The 19,955-nt window shown below is 41.2% G+C and overlaps 1 protein-coding gene across 2 annotated transcripts in view; it reads left to right on the top strand.

Moving 5' to 3' along the window:
- The first annotated feature begins 5,318 nt into the window (after nucleotides 1-5,318).
- Nucleotides 5,319-19,955, top strand: part of anapc1 (anaphase promoting complex subunit 1) — a 101,601-nt gene continuing 86,964 nt past the window's right edge. For both annotated transcript variants that reach the window (XM_030069903.1, XM_030069902.1), the window contains exons 1-14: nucleotides 5,319-5,504; nucleotides 6,571-6,810; nucleotides 7,799-7,963; nucleotides 9,280-9,322; nucleotides 9,437-9,537; nucleotides 11,434-11,516; nucleotides 11,837-11,910; nucleotides 15,220-15,365; nucleotides 15,445-15,602; nucleotides 15,990-16,121; nucleotides 17,036-17,254; nucleotides 18,058-18,153; nucleotides 18,335-18,425; nucleotides 19,326-19,391. In XM_030069903.1, coding sequence (XP_029925763.1) covers nucleotides 6,595-6,810; nucleotides 7,799-7,963; nucleotides 9,280-9,322; nucleotides 9,437-9,537; nucleotides 11,434-11,516; nucleotides 11,837-11,910; nucleotides 15,220-15,365; nucleotides 15,445-15,602; nucleotides 15,990-16,121; nucleotides 17,036-17,254; nucleotides 18,058-18,153; nucleotides 18,335-18,425; nucleotides 19,326-19,391 — 1,590 coding nt within the window. In that variant the 5' untranslated portion in view covers nucleotides 5,319-5,504; nucleotides 6,571-6,594. The remainder of the gene's footprint in view (nucleotides 5,505-6,570; nucleotides 6,811-7,798; nucleotides 7,964-9,279; nucleotides 9,323-9,436; nucleotides 9,538-11,433; nucleotides 11,517-11,836; nucleotides 11,911-15,219; nucleotides 15,366-15,444; nucleotides 15,603-15,989; nucleotides 16,122-17,035; nucleotides 17,255-18,057; nucleotides 18,154-18,334; nucleotides 18,426-19,325; nucleotides 19,392-19,955) is intronic.

The following is a 19,955-nucleotide window of genomic DNA, read 5'->3' as shown; positions in this document are numbered from 1 at the left end:
TTAATTTTTCCTTCTTTCCTTATCTATCTTTAGTCAGAGCTAGCTTGTTAAGTGGAGATTTAACTTCAAATGTTAACAGTTTGGCAGTTAAAACAGGCAACAGTAAGTTCTGCTCTACAGGAGCATTAGTACACAGGTGTATGGGTGTTGTTATGATTGCTATCCACGTTATCCATTAATTCAAGACACTGAGCAAATTCCTTAACAATTATGTATAAAATGTTCTTTTTTTCTTTTAGAAAATTAAGTTTACCTACCCTTCCTGCCCAGATAATCATTCAGGTTTTTTTTTTTTTTTTGTTTTTGTTTTTGTATTCCTATATACATACTGCATAGCTATATCCTGTACTAAGGTTGTGATGGTGTATGGTCAGTTTTGCACTGTAGCTACAAACTCCACTGTAAGTACTTTGTTAGAAGTTGATTCATTAAAGAGAAGGTGGTTTTGCCCTTGCATTGTTTTAAAAAGGATTTACAGTATTAAATGTACAGTAACTGTTAACATTTTGAATAATTATGTAAACTTGTTTGATCTCAGGTATGTTCGATTTTTTAACATATGCTATATTTTTATATCATTTGAAGGTGAGGATTGGTCCCAACACGACAATTACTTTGGACCAATATGGGGGACTCAATAAAAGCCACCAGGGAGTGCTGCATAGCGGTCTTCGGCAGGCAGGTGCTGGCCAGTCACAGTGTAGCCTAACTGGCAAAAGGGGGAAAGAGGCCAAGCCACAGCTGGATCCTGTAAAACTGTCTGACATAATTGGTAAGATAAAAGTCAATAGAAACCATTTAGTACATTGTCCTTAAGCTGAAATCCATAAATTTCCACACATGGTTGGTCTTGATGAAATCTGATGTTTGTCTGTTGATGTGTTTCTTATTCTGCTTGAAAAAAGGTCTATGACTGACATGTCACTATAAAGCTGAGATAATATTTCATGAGGCTACCGCACAGCATATACTTGTAATGCTGTGCGGGTACTTCAAGTATTGCTCTGTTTTACAAGTCATACACATAAAATGATAACAGAATGCAGGAAATATGGCTGCGTAATCTTAACATTTTAGGGGAGTCCTCAAAACCACCACCATCACTGCTGTTTTGCCTGTGAAAATCATTTATTTAATTTATTTTGGAACTGTAAAAATTGGCAGTTATGGTCTAAAGTAGGATGGTCATAATCACTACAAGTAGACCGATGTAGTGATTAGCACTGATAATGTTCTCTTTAGGGGCTAGACCTAACAAAATATAGAATATGCTAATTGCATGATTGTCAAGTGTTTACATAATTTTTGCCCCACTGTAAAGCGGGGTCTCCATGTAAGTCAGTCAGCAGTATGGTCCAGAGGGGCATATTTCCAAATCTACTTGGTGGATTGCCATGAATTTTATAGAGGCAGTATGGCTCAGAAGGTAGAGTGTGCCTTCTAGTAATGGGAAGGTTGCTGGTTCGATCCTTCCAGAGAGTGTATCAAAGTGTCCTTGGGCAAGATGTCGAACCTCTAACTGCTCCTGATGAGCAGATTGGCACTTTGTATGGCAGCCTCTGCCATCAGTTTGTGAATGTGAAGCATACATTAGAAACAGTTTAATCCTTTGAAATCTGTGCAATAAAGTTTGAAAACGCTTGACTTAAGTGAAGCCACCTACTAGCCTTCCTACTAACACCACCAACAGATCAGATTGTTAATATCACACACTAGTATCAAGTTTTTGCATTAGCATGAAATTTGGCTACGTTGTTTATGTTCAGTACATGTTGATTCTTGTAAACTTTGGTAACACCACGACCTTCCCTCTAGTGCCACCAGCAGGCCAAAACATTTTAACAGTGGTAGTGGTGGTTGTAAGAGTTTGTTATTTTTTTTTCTTTTTTAAATGGATGAAACCTGCCAATTTGGGTGTCAATTTTGTATTTTTCTTTTTGTTTTTATCTTTAGAGTACATAAATGCCAAAACTGGCCTAACTAAATAGGAGATTAAAAAAATAATTGCCCAGAAGTGCGCCGATGAGGAGAAGCTGGCCGAGAGAAAATCTTCACTGTAACTTGACGGTATGTTTGAATTTGTTATGAGTGTGATATGGCTTCAGTTTTGAGTGATTTTGCTGTAGTCATTAATTAAGAATTTTTGGTTTGATATTGATGGTTTGTTTTGTTTGATAACAGTGTGATTATGCTATATGATTGCTCAAATAAGTTGTAAAATAAGTATAGTTAAATTTGAATAAGATTGGAAATATATGCCACTGTTTCCATGGTCCCCTCACTTTAATTGACTGGGACTGTGCTTCAAACTGCCTAGCTCCCTTACAACTTGGAGGGGGTCAGACTTGGTTACCTGGCATATATTTTTCAGTAGATCATTGCTATGATAAACAGACATGCTTCCTATTTGTAGTCTAATTTCTCTCTCTGTTCTGTCTTTTTCTCTGTCTGTTGTCTTTTTTTTTTTGCCTTTTTTATCAGAATCAGGGTGGACTTGGAGTTAATTTTTCTGCTTTGTTTTGACTGTGGGGGTGGCAGCATTTTATTTTTGTAATGTATATGTTTTTGTATTAAAGTTAAGAAGGCTAAATTTCTGTGTCTTTGTAGTTATTTCCGTTTGACGTTGCATGCAAGGAATTCATTGGTGCAGCAGTAGTAGTATAGCTTGTTAATGAGTGGTACTTTTTTCAGTGCACAGTTACCATATACAATTAAAAGGCCTAGAAGATTTACACCCAGTCATATTGGACATTCTACTGGATAAAATCCGATTACAAAGCCAACCAGTCCTATTGGAAATTCTACTGGATAAAATCCAATTAAAAGGCCTATAAGATTTTCAACCAGTCCTATTGGAAATTCTACTGGATAAAATCCAATTAAAAAGTCAGAGACGGTCATATTGGACATTCAGAACCTAATCCAATAGGATTCATATCCAATTGGACTTAATCCTATAGGATTGGTTCCAAAATCAAATAGAATTTTTAACTGGATTTTTTTTTATTGGAATCCTATAGGACTTTTTGACTAGGGGTATTTATGTCCACTGATGTGCAGTAGCAGTTTCTGACAAGCCGTGTTTTATTAAATTCCTCCTAAAAATAAATCTAGCTCGACTTGAACTGTGAATCAAATGCTTATCCCATATATCCCTGAGGTTCACTGGTTTTCAGTGCTCATTTACAAAATATGGTACTGTATGTAAGGCTTTTGGCTGCAGTTATGGGTTGTAAAAGAGACAGACTGGTCTGAGCTTTACCACCATTAAAATATAAATCTCATGAAAGTAAATCTGATATTATGGTATTATAAAACAGATAGTTTCCAGAGTGCCAACTTCGAGATGTGACTTTGCATAGATTGTGTTCATTACAGAATATCAAACATAATGAATGCCTCCACAGGTAAATATCATCTTCTTTAGTCTTAATTGGGGTGGTGATGGTTCTCTCTACAGCAGCTTATTAATGACTTCCACTTTTAAGTCTGTGAGAGCATTGAGGGCCCTATCTTGTGCCACCAGCTACCCGCTGCCACTTCCCGCTACCCGCAAATTGCGGATTTAGGAACTTCCGCTATCCCTAAATGGTATCTTGCGCCCACGCCACCCGCTATCTGTTATGCCGACTCCGTCATTTGCGCCTGGAGGTGTGTCCGTGGGCGTGTTTCATGCGCTATCCCTAAAATTGCTATCTTGCGCACACACTTTAGGGAAAGCGGATAGCGGGTGGTCCTGACCACCCACGGAATGGATTGACTGTTTAGAGGAAAGACTGTTTTAATTGGACACTTACGCCACCACGTTTTATTGTTTTATCATAAGCCAGCAGCTGTGCTATATTTTTATTTTTAATATTTTATTTGCCCAATCTACCTTGTCAATAAATTAGTTTACACATAGTTCCACCTCTGCCTCTTGTGTGTGTGTGGTGTGACCCGGGGATTTTACTCAATCAGTACAACCTTGTGACACGTCCACTTGGACACATGTGGCTCCACCTCCCGAATTAACTCGCCTATAATATAATATATAATATGTATATATATATAAAGCCAACTTGCTTTAGCCTCAGTAGAACCCCTGAGAAAATCTACCGCCCTCTCTCCATCGCGTGTTTAGGATTTAGGATTTAGGATAGCGCAGCCTGCCCTTAAAGGCAATGACACCTGGCACACTGATTGGTTTAACTGGCGTAACGCCCAAAACACGCCTATGCATAATATAGCGGGTAGTGCAGGTGTTTTGCGGATAGCGGGAGGTGCACAAGATAGCAACTTTTTACGGGGGAACGCCTCTTGCGCAACCCTAAATCCGCAAATAACGGGTTTAGGGAGTCTGGCGCAAGATAGATCCCTGAGTCTCTTTTCCATTCGGAAAGTCAAGTAAACTTCATTGTTAAAAACTTACTATAGATCACAATGGAAAAGCTTGAGCTACAGCAAAGCTACCCTCAAGACAAATATTATTTTGACAAAGTTATTATTATTATTTTTTTAATTTATTTTTTAGATAATTGTTTTGGGCATACACAGGGACAGAGGAGAGAGACAGGAATGCCAGGGCGGTGAGAGAGGGTGACAAGCAGGAAAGGACCCAGGGCTAAATTCAAACCCAGGCTGCTGTGGCTAAGATGGGCTCAGTAGTAGCCTATGTGATGTTGCTGAGAAAAAAAGGTGTTCAAATGAATTAATGAAATAATAATTTCTTTATCTGTATGTCTGACTCACTATGATCATACCCTTATTCAATTACAAAACTTCATATCTCAAAAGGCAACAGTATGGACGATATCAAAATTAGGGTTAGGGTTAGTCTAAGACAGTGATTGGTCTGTTATGATTAATATTTGTATAATAATAAGTGTGAACCCATAGTTATATTGTATATCACACTTCTGTTGAGCATGAATATCGAGGTATGGAATTTTGTCAATATCGTGCCACCCTAATGAATACATATTAAGACTACATGGACCTGTTGTAGGGACTGTGTAAATCACCAGATGAACACTGGAAGGATGGCAGTGAAATTAAAATGTGTGACTGGCTATGAGTCTTATTTGGGTTTGGGCTATATCGTCTGTGACTAGGCCTCTTTGTCAATATCAGATGTCAAGTTTTCAAGATGGGATGACAAATAAACTGTCCTAAAGGAGAGAGGGGACAGGTAGTGAGGGAGGGGACTGAGAGAGAAGGAAGCAGCAGTGACATAAAAGAGCAGTGATTTTCAGGATGTACCCAGGGTTTCACGGATGTACCTCCCTCAGCGTCCCCTCCCCTCCTTCTCACAGCTGATTGGCTGACACCCGGAGGAAGAGGATGTCGGGACAGCTAAGATGTCCGCGCACATTTGAAAAGCGCCTGTAGCAAAACCTTCACTTTGGGACCTGAACCAAGTTTTTTATATGTTGGCAGCGGTGACTACGCGGTGCGCAAGCAATATTCACACGAAGCAAAGACAAGGACTCCGCGACAAGAGCCAGATTATTCCTTATTATCAGGTTGGCGGCCAAGGCTCCGTGCCTACACACAGCTAGGGTTAGCGTTAGCTAGTAGTTAGCAAGAGTGCTGCCGAGCGTAATCTTACTGTGCTTCTGGTTAGCATTAGCATGCTAACAACCGTTCTTAATGACAGCTAGCCTCCGTAACATAAGGACCACATACCACCGACCGGTGCCACTTGTCAAAATGTGAAATATAAACGGTCACATAAGCTATTATTGAGGTTCTTGTACTTAGTCATTTCTGAGTTATTGAGCTGGACTGCTGGCTGCTAGTCCGTTGTAACAGTTGACTAGATAAGTTAGTTCCTACTGATTAGCATATGACAAATAATTAGTAGCTAACGCACTGAAAACGGGTGCTGCTCCATGGCTTACTTTTATGCCGAATGTTATAGTGTCTCCAGAAGATACGCAAAATGTTGTCAATGATGTTCGACGAGATATGTATTCTTTACAGATATGTAGAAATGCACCAAATTGCATGTTTGTCAACGGACTTTGGTATTCGGTATTGTCATAGTAGAAAACTGTAGCAGAGAACTGTTCATTAAAGTGACTGTGATGTATGGCTGGTTCTTGCTCAGACATCAGCGTTGACTCAGCATTCTATTATATCTAGCAAATCTGCAAATGAATAACTGTCATTACAGTTAATTCTGTTATTCATTATTAATAGCTTATTGCCATTTCCATATACACACGTCTAACTTAAACCAGGGGTTCATAAATGTTTTCATTGCCTCAGAGCCCTACATGGACACACATTAGGCACCAGATCTCCTGTTAATGTGCTCTTGTCCATAATGATTTAGTACTGAGTTGTACTGTTTGCACTCTGTGAGTGTTGATAATAGTGCTAATAATACCTTTGCATGGTCTTCACAAGTTTTTGACTGTAGCCACTAGTATTTTTGCCTACTGTGCCAGCTGTTGCTGACAAGACCAATTCTACTGTAAAAACTGAAATTTGGCTGTGAATTTTGGAATCCATCCATCACAGTTGGGGATGACAGATTCCCTCCTGTTACTAAAGGTTTTTCTCTCCTGCCTCCCCTGGTCCCAGAAATAATGCTGATATCTGGAACTCATGTCGGAAGTCGTGTATGAAGAGACAGCCACGATGATTGCCGCAGGGGAATTGCAGTCGTTTGTCCCGTTTGGCCGTGAGCACTGCAGGAACCATCCCAACGCCTTCAACCTGCAGCTACGGGAGCTTCAGCCTGCCTCCGAGCTCTGGTCGTCGGATGGTGCCGCTGGCCTGGTGGGTTCCCTCCAGGAAGTCACTCTGCAGGAGAGAGACAGGGTGAGAGGACAGGGTGTTACTTAATATTACCACTTCTGCTGCTAGTAGAGGTACCACCACTGTGATTTATTGTCTGATTGATGGTTTTACTGCTGCTTGTCTGTTTTACTTGACCTATTCTTCTTGTGGTATTATGTAGGACTGCAGCTGCCAAGTATTACAGTTGTCAACTATTCTAACCACTATCTCATTAAATAAATACACACATGCATCTCTGTGTATCACAGTAACCAATGTGAATAGCTTTTTGTTGTTGTTGTTGTTGTTTTTGTTTTTTTTTGATTAGTTTGAGGCTATTGAGGCTGTTGTTATGCGGGCTTAGGGGGTATCCTCCTGCTTTCTATATAATCTGTGGGCCTGTAAAGACTGTTGAACGTGAAGTTAAACTTGAGATCATAACTAGTCACCATGCCTGAGCCGAAGACATCATAGTTGTATCTGGAAGCCCAGCCCAAACAGTTGTGTCCGACACTGGCTTGTACAGGTGTACAAAATAAAATGAGTGTAAATAAGTCCTAAGATGGATTCAAGGTCTGAGTTCCAGTGAATGATGCACAACTAGGTCTGGTGGTGGACACCTCAAAGAACCAAAGAGCCAGACCCCTCTCGAACAGTGTGGAACATAAACAAGGCTGTGCATCATCATATAAATAAAAGCACCATTAACAACCATTTTTTGCTGCTACTGTCCAGTTCATAGCCTTAGTTGTATGGCTTTTACAGGGTTCCCACTGGTTATGCATTTTTTTGAAATGCCATTCTGTTTGGAGAGATGTATTTCTTACATCTCTGGGAATTTTATAAATAGGGTCACGCCACAGGAATGTAGCAGAATATGTTTTCCCACTTGTTTGACACATTATGTACATTAGATGGTGTTTTTAGGCCAGCTGGAGTAGGAACCACACTGTTCACCCTTTAGAACAAGCACAATATCAAACCAAGAAAGAGGAACAAAGTGTAATTTGATTTAATTTGACTTTGACAGGAATGCTGGCAGCTGAGGAAAGGCTGCGTGGGAGTTGGGGGGGAGGAGGTGGAGTTTGAAGAGGAGCTCTACACGGCAGGAAACATGGTCGTGTGGAGCCAGGGCAGCCGCTCCCAGGCCTCCAGTGTATACAAGGCCTTCACTGTGGACAGCCCAGTGCAGCAGGTAGTCTCCCGCTGTTATTGAAATAAAGCTGCACCAGCTAGGATTTTAGAAACATAAATACATACCATGAATCTGAGCTTTGAATCCAGCCTAAGAGCTTTGCTTCATGCCATCAGACTTTACTGACTAGTTAGTTAGTTTGGTGTTTAGATTTTTGCACAATTTTAAAATGCACAAAAAATACAAAGATAACAAATAATATACAGTGCAAGGAGAGGCAGAAAAGCCAGAGGGGTTATTTGAGGTAATACTATGAAAATTACAAGTACACCCATCTTATATTGGTATTTTGACAACAGGTTCTGTAGAAATTGTATGATTTTAAATGGCAATAGCTAATTTCCCAATAGTGCAATTATTTTGCAACTATGTGCATATCAGCTTTTCACAAACTAGATCTGACAAGATGTGCCAGGCAGAATTTAATGATTTTTTTGGATAGGTGGCGCTATGTGAAAATCTTTAGTTCCCCCATTTGATTTGCAAAATGTTTTTTTTTTTTTTTGCTGTAAAATGTGGGTAGATTGTAGTAAATGGGCCAAACATTCAAAGTCACTGGCATGGACCACTAACAGGGGGGACAACCTCTGTTTCAGTTTTACAGTCATGTGCTTGGGTCATCACAGGTGGCTAACCACTTAGCTGTTGTTTTTTTAAAATCACACCAATTGTAAAAGTGTGAAAATCTTTATGACAATTTATTTGCATAAAAAATAAACTATTTTTAAGACAATTATTTGATTTAAGACAACCGCATTCATATCTCCCATAAATAATCAGTTAATCCAGAAGTCTTGAAAATGCAAATGAGGAAGTGTCTGCTGGAAAGAATTTACAGGCAGTGGTTGCTTGTGGACTACAGACACTTACCTGCTACACACTCAATCTACTAGCATTTGGGTGGTAGTAATTTTCTCCTGGAATCTTTTTGTGCATTTCATTTTCATGCTTGGACTGCAAATTTTACATGGTTGTTGATGTGCCAATTACATTTCACTTGTTGTCCCTCTGTTATTTCAGAAGTGTGTGACTGTGACATTGAGAATATAGGATTTATTTTGTTATTCCTTATAAAATGGCTTTTGAAATGGTAAGTCTATCTAGTAAGTAAGTCTACTAGTGGTGGACGTGTGCATTTGGGAGAGAGAGAGAGATAAGTGAGTGAGATAATGAGTCTGTGTGTGTATTTGGTCCATGTAAAATGTACTGCATGTCTAGAACCAGCGTCTTCATAGCTAACTCCTGCTCCCTTTTAGTAAAACACCTCAAACAGTTGAAAAATCTTTGTCTAACACTGTCTCTCATTCTGCCTGCAGGCCCTATGGTGTAACTTTGCTGTTCCTCAGAACAAGAAAGCTGGTACGTCACCTTTTTAAAATCTTGATTTTTGTGAAACATTTGTGGTCTCAAGTTGCCTATTGATTTACATTCAAGACCAATATATATTGCTGTGCTGATGGTGGTGTTTTGCAGTGGAGGAGGAAATGGAGCAGACAGTGTGTATCGTCCAGAGTAGCTGTGTCAACGTCCACAGTACAACTGGGAAAGATTTCATATCTCCGCTGCCCTTCCAGGTGAGCGGCCTGCAGTGGTGATGTGATCACCACAAAAAACTTTTGTTTCTCTTGTCTCATTGCTGTAAAGCGTCACACACGACTCAGGCTGGTAAAGATGAGCGTGCTGTGTGCAGTTTACCGACATCAGGATTTCTGGGTATTGAAGACAGTAATATTCAAACAACCTCTCATTGCCATGTGAGCTGCCTGTATGTGAAGTTTCCCTTGCAGCTTTAAGAAATCTGTCTAGTGAACAGCTGGGAGCATTTTACATGCATGCAACACACTCCGGACATTTATACAGAGGGTTACATTTCAAAATGGTTTGTATCCATTTTGGAAATCTTTTGCTACATGAAATATCAATATTTCAAAATCAGAATCATTCTGGGTAAGTGTTTGTGTGGTTATACTATCTGGTATTCATGTCCACTACTTAGTGGTAATGCCCCAGTTGTTTGTTTGTGTGTGTGTGTTTGTGTGTGTGTGTGTGTACATTAATGACATGGGAATGAGTGATATTCCCCAGGACCTGCACATTGTCTGGCTAAACAGTTGTAATGGAAACTTTGGATCCCTGTCAGCTGTCAGTGGGAATGAGGTGTGTGTGTGTGTTTGTGTGCATATATGTGTGTGGGTGAGATATGCATTGTTCTGTTCTTGGGTTTGTGTATTTTCTTGTCTGATTTGTATGTGTGTTTGTGCACATATTGATGCAATTTAGGATGTGTCTTTTTAGAATACAAATGTTTGTGTGTTTGTATGTGTGTGTTTCAGGGATTTTGTGTATGTATATTTGTGTATGTATTGAACTTGTTAGCCTGTTGCATGGCAACGTGATGTAATTTAACACAGGGATGTGTCTTTACGAGAGAGTTGCAGTAAACAGTGTGTGGCTTTGAGAAAATCAGATTTTGTTTCAGTGTTTTCCTCAACACTGATGAGTAAATGCTGATGATAAAGACTACAGAAACTGGACTACTGGAAAACTCTGACATCTACCTTTCATAAATGTTTGACAGCTCAGTGTTTAAATAAACAGCAGGGAAGCAGCAGGCCGCTGTAGTGAGAAAGCCCAGTTTCAAACAGTCATAACAGCAAGCATCCTTCCCGCTCAAGTGTCCTTGAGCAAGATGCTAAATCCCTACCAGCTGCAAGGCTGCTGCTGTGCTGCTGACCTTTCACCTCACTCTGGAAGTGACAAGATTGCATTTCCCTTAAGGGATAATGTGTCACATTTTAAAATATCACAGTAGTAGACTGGTCAGAAACAAATATGAGGGTATCTGGGAAAATACCTTGGTATCAGTATTGTCATGATATTGTAGGTATGACTGCTTGTGCTTTCATAAGATATTTGCACACAAGAGAGTTTGGCTAAACAGACATTAGTAATCTGCTCAGTCATCATTAATGATGACTGAACTAAGACAGCTACTATTTCATGAGAATTTAATAAGTTCAGAACTGCATCTTTTTATTGTATCCCTTTAAAAGCAGGAGAGGACAACACTTACAAAGTGAGAGCACCTTTATTTTTGAGACAGTGAGTGATAAACTTTAGGTAATGTGTATTTAGGTAATGGCAGACTTCAGGAACCTCCACTAGTATGTAGTTACTTAAGGTGACATTACAGGGAAAGTACACATTTTTCAGATTTTAAATGTGCTGCAAAGACACAAGTGTAACAAGACGGTGTCTCAGGTAGGAATACAACAATATAGAGGTTATAGACATTATGGACATATTATAGACATGCTACCACCATAGCCACGATAAAAATATGTGCATGGCATAACCTTGAGTTGCAGAAAAAGTTGTGCATCTTGAGGTATAGCTGCTGAAGTGGAAATCGTAGGGAAATCCAAACCCAAACAGACCAAAAGAATTAACATCCTCTCTCTCTCTTCCAGCTCTCTAACCTGTGGGCAACCAAGTTTGGACTTCTGTTGGAACGAAAAAACCCAGCCTCTGACGCACTGCTCAGTCCTCCAGGGTACATGCACACACATACACACACATGCACACACACTCGAGTTCATTCCAAAGCACGAAATGACTGAAAAACATGAATGCTCACACACCCGTGTGAACTCATTCACTCTCATCAAAGCACAAAACAAATGAAAAACATGAACCAATGCATATGGCATATTTAGCCTGTTTGCAAATGGAACAACAGCATCATAGACAGACACACACACAGACACATACACATATACACACACACACACACACACACACACACACACGCACGCACGCACACGCACACCAACTGTTGCTATTGCAGGTTACTTAGCTTTATTGTCTCTATAGGGAACCTCTGCCCACAGTGTTCAGCATGCTGCATCCTCTGGACGAGATAGCACCAGTAGTGTGTAAGCCTGCAGGTGAGACACACACACACACAAACTTTTATATATATATATATATATATATATACACTATATTACCAAAAGTATTCGCTCACCTGCCTTTACTCATACTATGAACTGAAGTGCCATCCCATTCCTAACCCATAGAGTTCAATATGATGTCGGTCCACCTTTTGCAGCTATTACAGCTTCAACTCTTCTGGGAAGACTGTCCACAAGGTTGAGGAGAGTGTTTATAGGAATTTTTGACCATTCTTCCAAAAGCGCATTGGTGAGGTCACACACTGATGTTGGTCGAGAAGGCCTGGCTCTCAGTCTCCGCTCTAATTCATCCCAAAGGTGTTCTATTGGGTTCAGGTCAGGACTGTGCAGGCCAGTCAAGTTCATCCACACCAGACTCTGTCATCCATGTCTTTATGGACCTTGCTTTGTGCACTGGTGCACAGTCATGTTGGAAGAGGAAGGGGCCCACTCCAAACTGTTCCCACAAGGTTGGGAGCATGGAATTGTCCAAAATGTTTTGGTATCCTGAAGCATTCAAAGTTCCTTTCACTGGAACTAAGGGGCCAAGCCCAGCTCCTGAAAAACAACCCCACACCATAATTCCTCCTCCACCAAATTTCACAGTCGGCACAATGCAGTCTGAAATGTACCGTTCTCCTGGCAACCTCCAAACCCAGACTCGTCCATCAGATTGCCAGATGGAAAAGCGTGATTCATCACTCCAGAGAACGCGTCTCCACTGCTCTAGAGGCCAGTGGCGGCGTGCTTTACACCATTGCATCCGACGCTTTGCATTGCACTTGGTGATGTGTGGCTTGGCTGCAGCTGCTCGGCCATGGAAACCCATTCCATGAAGCTCTCTGCGTACTGTACTTGGGCTAATCTGAAGGTCACATGAAGTTTGTAGCTCTGTAGCAATTGACTGTGCAGAAAGTCGGCGACCTCTTTGCACTATGCGCTTCAGCATCCGCTGACCCCTCTCCGTCACTTTACGTGGCCTACCACTTCGTGGCTGAGTTGCTGTTGTTCCCAAACGCTTCCATTTTGTTATAATAGAGCTGACAGTTGACTGTGGAATATTTAGGAGCGAGGAAATTTCACGACTGGATTTGTTGCACAGGTGGCATCCTATGACAGTTCCACGCTGGAATTCACTGAGCTCCTGAGAGCGGCCCATTCTTTCACAAATGTCTTGTTTCACAGTCTGCATGCCTGAGTGCTTGATTTTATACACCTGTGGCCAGGCCAAGTGATTAGGACACCTGATTCTGATCATTTGAATGGGTGAGCGAATACTTTTGGTAATATAGTGTATATACCGCAGAGTGAAGGCAAAGGGGCCAACAAGTGCTAAACACCTCTGGGAACTCCTTCAAGACTGTTGGAAAACCATTTCAGGTGACTACCTCTTGAAGCTCATGGAGAGAATGCCAAGAGTGTGCAAAGCAGTAATCAGAGCAAAGGGTGGCTATTTTGAAGAAACTAGAATATAAAACATGTTTTCAGTTATTTCACCTTTTTTTGTTAAGTACATAACTCCACATGTGTTCATTCATAGTTTTGATTCCTTCAGTGAGAATCTACAGTGTAAATAGTCATGAAAATAAAGAAAACGCATTGAATGAGAAGGTGTGTCCAAACTTATGGCCTGTACTGTATATATATATATATACACTACTCACAAAAAGTTAGGGATATTTGGCTTTCAGGTGAAATTTACGGAAAATGTAAAAAGTTCACGCTACAGTGATATTATATCATGAAAGTAGGGCATTTAAGTAGAAGCATGTACTGGTGATTTCCTCATCTCAAACAATTTCTTGAAACAAAAGCCAACAACAGTGATGGGTATACCACAACAAAAAATGTCAGTGTCTCAATAACTTGTCATGTGCCCTTCAGCATCAATTACAGCTTGACAACGACGTCTCATGCTGTTCATAAGTCGAGTTATTGTCTGCTGAGGCATGGCATCCCACTCTTCTTGAAGGGCGGCCCTCAGGACGTTGAGGTTCTGGGGTACAGAGTTACGAGCCTCTACACAGCGACTCAGCTGATCCCATAGGTTTTCTATGGGATGCAGGTCTGGACAAAGTGCAGGCCACTCCATTTGAGGTACCCCAGTCTCCAGCAGCCATTCCCTAATGATGCGACCTCGATGAGCTGGAGCATTGTCGTCCATGAAGATGAAATTAGGCCTGTGTTGTTCATGCAGGGGCACAATGACTGGATTAATGATGTTATTCAGGTAGTATGGGCTTGTCACTGTACCATTCACAAAGTGTAGGGCAGTTCTGTACTGACTAGACACACCTGCCCACACAGTAACACCACCACCACCAAAGGCTCATCTGGTGACAACAGTGGCTGATGCATAGGGCTCTCCTTGACGTCTCCAACATCGTTTGCAGCCATCATTTCTGCTCAACATGAATCAGCTTTCATCAGAGAACAGCACTGAGGCCCACTGGTCCCTCGTCCAGCATAAATGCTCCCTGGCCCATGCAAGACGATGACACCTGTGCCTGGTGGTGTGGTCAGGTACCCTTGCAGGTCGTCTAGCACGCAGACCATGCTGATGTAAACAGTTTCAAATGGTCTGATGTGACACTTGGGTGCCTCTCACCTCCCTTAAACGTGCCTGGAGTTGAGTGGCATTCATCATCTGGTTCCGCAGGGCACTGTTCACAATGAAGCGGTCATCAGTGTGGGATGTGGCCAAAGGACGTCCACTTCTATGCCTTTCTGTGAATCTTCCAGTCTCTCTGTATCTCTGTTGCAACCTGCTGATGACACTCTGTGACACTCTAAGCTCAGTGGCCACTTCCGTCTGAGAACATCCTGTTTGAAGCCTCGCAATGGCGAGGTACTGTTGATCAATTGTTAGGTGTCGTCTTGGTCTCATGATGTCAAAATGTGAACAGCATGATGAGGAGGACTGTTTAAATACCAATTCTAATTGAACCAGGAAATGTATTGATCGATTCATGGATCAAACACCTGTTGTGAATTTTGCCATTAAGCTCCTTGTTAGAGAACAGCAACTTGTGCAAAAAGTACTGAAACATTGAACAGTTGGACATGTGCATTCAAAAGTTAACAGAAGGTCACATTAAGTTCACCTGTAAAGGTTATAATGCATTTTAGGTTCATCCTGAAATTTCACCCGAAAGCCGAATATCCCTAACTTTTTGTGAGTAGTGTATGTACTAAGTGTATACATATATATATATATATATATATATACTTAAATGGGTTTTTGTAATCTCTCATTCTTACTTTGCTGCCTTTTCACTGTATCTGTGTGTGTGTGTTTTCCAGGTCTGTTCGAGGGCTCCCGTGTTCAGTATGTGTCAGATAGCACCATGAAGATAGTGTTCAGCTGCTGTCAGCCCTCCATTGTTGTCTCATATGACACTGTGCAGGGAACACATTCTGTCTGGGCCCTGCGCAAAGTCACACATGATGTGAGTTCATACACACACATACACACTCTCACACACATGGTCTACCTGAGCCTAATTTGCAGCTTCTTTCTTCCATCAGGAGCGCTCTACAGTGCTGCGGTGCCCGGTAGAGCCGGTCGGCACTCCACTGGGTCTGATGACTTCAGGCTTCTTGACTTCTCACCTCCGAAATGTCTCACGTCTGGACTCCCCTGGTGGCAGTGGGGCAACTGGGCTTGGTCCGGGTACCGGTCCAAGGTAGGAAAATGGTGAACATGTTGATACAGGTTGATATGCTACATTCTTCTGATTCTTTAGGCTTCATATGAAAGGCGACTTCTACATGAGCAATGAAGCCAACAGTAAATAAGCTTAGTTAAAACTGTTTAATCTTCAACTCACTGCATGGAAGTTTTACCCAAATCGACACTTAACTTTTGACTGCTGTGACTGGTTTTTCCATACAATGTTTTTCAATTGGAATGATGTAGTATTTTTCAAAATTTCAAATTGACACCTCAACTGCTAGCTTGAATTTCCTTTTTTAGTTTGACATGTCAGACAGTTGTTGGTCCCATAACATGAGCTTATATTTGAAAGCATCTGTTGCTGTTTTCTGACCCCTCCTTGGTTTATGGTTTGTAGTTGTGGTGGTGGCTGCGCCTCTCCTCTCCACTACAGCGCTCTGCACAGCCACCAGAACAGGATCATGACGTCATCACCAGGACTCCACTCCCGGGTTCACTCCCCAAGTATATCCAACATGGCTGCCCTCAGGTGAGTTTGAATTCAAATTAAAGAACTAAACTTTAGAAAACCAACCTAGTGTAAGAATTTGTAAGAAATTAAATTCAAGGAACTGTCATCCATAGGAAAGTGCAAGAAATTAACTTTGTTGCCTGACACCCCAGTGGATTGTTGATGGGTTGTAGTAGTATTGGTTCTGTTTGCAAATTTATCTTAAGTGGCAAGGTAAGTCTTTTTTTCCACCTAAAAAACAAACAAACTAGGAAATGTGTTCAGTAGAGCGCAGACCTCCACCAAGGGGGCAGATGTGCCCTCATCTAATAATGTGGTACGTGTCTGTCCCATCAGCCTGCTGGATCTGATACCCACACATTAAACTCAGTTGAACCACCTACACTGATTGTGTTACATCTGCAGCAACTTGACGGATCTCAGACAGCTGGTGCACTCAGCAGAGCAGCCATTAATTTCATATCATAAAACCACAACAATTAAACACATTTGAAGTCTTTTAACAAGCGCTTTGAAATTATGAAACTGACCTGGATATCATTTCATTCAATACTACTGAAGCAATGTTTTGGTATTTCTGCATCTTATCCATGGCCAGTTGACCAAACACGCTGCCAGGTTCAATGGCAAATTGCAGCACGGTCATTGTTGTGTTTCTGTTTTTCACCCTGTACCAGGTTATAATCCCAGTATGTCATCATATCAAAATGCTACAAGGAAAAGTGGTCACCCCCAATTGTATAGATTGTATAGTTTTCATCTTGGAACATTTTAGGATGAGGAGGGCAACGATATAACAAATGAATTAGTTTTACTTTAATATTAGTGTTTTGAGAACAGTCGTTTTATTGTGAATGTAACAAAACTAACGCACATCACATTTCCCTCTTTTTCCTCTATCTTCTGTTTTTTCCTCTCCCTTTCCTTCCCAGCCGTTCCCATTCTCCTGGCATGGCGGCCCCGTCCTTCTCGGGCGCAGCTCGTTTTAACACATCTTTCCACACTCCGTCCCCTAGGGGGCACCACAGCTTGCTACTGTCTCCCAACAGTACCACCAACGAGTCTGTGCTGGTGCCCGAGATGGAGCCCATCATACCCGATCTATGCATGGAGCAGCTCTGGAGCGAGACGGCCACTGCCAGCTCTCACAGGTAAGAATGGTAACAGCCAGGGCTGTACCTTATTGACAGACCAGTTCAGATTATATACAGTCTCAGAGTGCATCATTCATGGCAGTGATTTACTTCTGAGTGTATGTGAATATGATCTCAGCTTTTTAACCCGCCGCCTGCACTGAGGCACAGCAAAATTCCAGGCTATCTTATGATTTTAAACCGATTAAGTTTTAGAGATAGGTCAGGTAAAGGGGCTGAAATCTGCCATTTTGAGATAAGTGCTCACAAGGCTGCTAAGCAAAAAATGTCTGTAGGCAGCCTGTCAGTGTGGCTGCAGTGGAACTATGTTAGCACAATTTTGTGTGTCATTTCTTACTATTGATTTGCTGTATTTTATCAGCTGTACAAAAAACAAAAACAATAATAAAAAACAAACCATGATATCAGCATTATGTATTGGCAGTGGGCTGCCCTGCTCTCAAAATTTAGGAATAGGCCACTGAAAAACCCATATCAGCCAAACACAAATTACTTTTATTCATTATATTATCATGCACACTGTATCGCAGCAGTTCAGGCAAACCAGTACATAGTGGGACCCAGGAATGCATTTTCTTGCCTTGTGACATGAATATATTTGAATGTGAAAAGTGGATTGTGGGATTTGTGATAAAGGTGGGTGTGATGATTTATAGTTAAGTTAAATTCTGCAGCAAGGACTTTGCAGCAAATTCTGCTCATGTATATGTATTTTCTGTGTGATGTGATTGTTTTATGTAGAGGTATTGGTGTTCGACAGCTGCTGGTATTTAACACTAATCTGTGTTTGGTGTGCGTAGGGAGATGAGCAGCCAGGCCTCTAAAGTGTTCCTGACTTCTGACCTCTGTGAGAATCACTACCTCTGTTTCCTGGTGGAGTCTCACCAGCAGCTCAGGTCAACACACACACACACACACACACACACTATAAATAGGCTACTACTGCTGCCTTTGGTTCTTTATTTTGGTTTTTAAAGGGGTTTCAAATTCCATGTAGCAAGTCCTAAAATGTGAAATTTGTCCTCTGATTCTTCTGTTTATTAGTTAACATGTTTTTCTTTCTTTTCTTTGCTACAGATGTGTTAAGTTTATTGAGAGCAATGATACTTCGCAGCTCATCTTTGCCTCTGTCACGAGCATCCCTGCCAAAGACGCAGAGCCTTTGCAGGTAGATTAAAACAGTGAGGCATCATGTGGTTATCGATGCATCGGTGAAGGCTATCATTATCTCAGCTTTAATTACTGTTGCTATATTTACACAGGCTTTCAGTGGTGGTCCAAGCTGTTCCAACAACATGTAATATATCTAATAACAAGTCACGGATATTATGGATTATTATGGATTGTATGCATCTGTGCTGCTGCTCACTCATTCATTCATTGAGGACTGAGGTCATTTTGGGGAAATAGCCTGCTGTCGACCTAAAACACATCCAGTTGTCAATATATTTCCTGGGAAGTGCAAAGTTGGGAAAATTGTGTAGGAGGCATTTAATACATCAGGATGTGCATGACATCATTGCACTATAATTAGCTCCTTACTTGATCCCACTACCTATAGAATCTAATCCAATTGTGTATTTTTAGTTCAGCTTATTCTCAGACCCAGAGGGCCTCATTGAAGAACTATCTTTGACCAGAAATCCTGACATTATTCCAACAAATCTTCATGAAGGCTGTGTTATTGATTGATCTATTTGTGAACTGAATTGGACTCTGTTGAAGATAAATATTATAGCCTCAGATATTATAGCTTAATCTTACAGCTCCATATTATGTTTCTGCACTATATTATATTTTGTTACAACCCCAGTATTTTGTGATAGTTCCTTAACTCAAGGGTTGGAACAAGGCATCAGCTTTAACAGGGTCTTAGGTCTGCGTCCATTGTTACATTGTATGCACACTCATATTAAAATGTGATAAAAGATCAACCAAATTGTAGATGTAGATGAAGCTAGGAAGTTCAACAGTAGATAAAGTAATAAGAACCTGAGGGACATGTATTCTCTTTCCTTTGGGGTCTTTCTAATCTTTTCCCTACCTGGAAATTTTCTCCGCTCCTCAGAGTATAGATGCCATGCTGGTGCTGGAGGCCAGTGGCAGTCTGGTTCTCTACACAGGAGTTACCAGGGTAAGGATGGAGCCAGATTTACTTCCACAATTTTTCCACTCAGTACAACACAGCCGCTTCAATCAATTGAAATCATCGGACAGACAACACAAATAACAATATACCAAGATCTAGCTGGTAGATAATACATACTGGCTGTGGTCACAGCTGTTGTTTCAGTGCAATCTGCTGCATCTTATCTCATTGGGGCGCATTAACTGTACTCTTTTTGGTTGGCTCCTGGCCACATTGAGATATGATCACAAAATCCACAAGTGAAGTGGCCTGTTGGATCTCTGTTATATGTGAGCAGAAATCCAGCCACAATCCAGATTCTACAAGCATTATCATTTATTCCCCCATCAATGAAGGGGGAATAAATGGGTTGTAACAGGAGAAAAAAGAAACAAGGAAACCAAGAGTACGAAATGTTGTTCGGCCACCCAGAGGCGATGATTTCCCACCAGTGCTATCTGCATTCTCAGAGCGTATTTCCCTCTCCACGGGGCCATAAAGGTGCTGAGGAGTATGTTGTCTGCATAATGTGTATTGTTGCGCTCTCAGCTGAGAGTTGTTATGAGTTCA

This window comes from Myripristis murdjan, chromosome 15 (assembly GCF_902150065.1).
Source record: "Myripristis murdjan chromosome 15, fMyrMur1.1, whole genome shotgun sequence".
Taxonomy (NCBI): Eukaryota; Metazoa; Chordata; class Actinopteri; order Holocentriformes; family Holocentridae; genus Myripristis; species Myripristis murdjan.
Note: the sequence above shows the minus strand (reverse complement) of the source record. Positions and strands in the feature narration are given on the sequence as shown.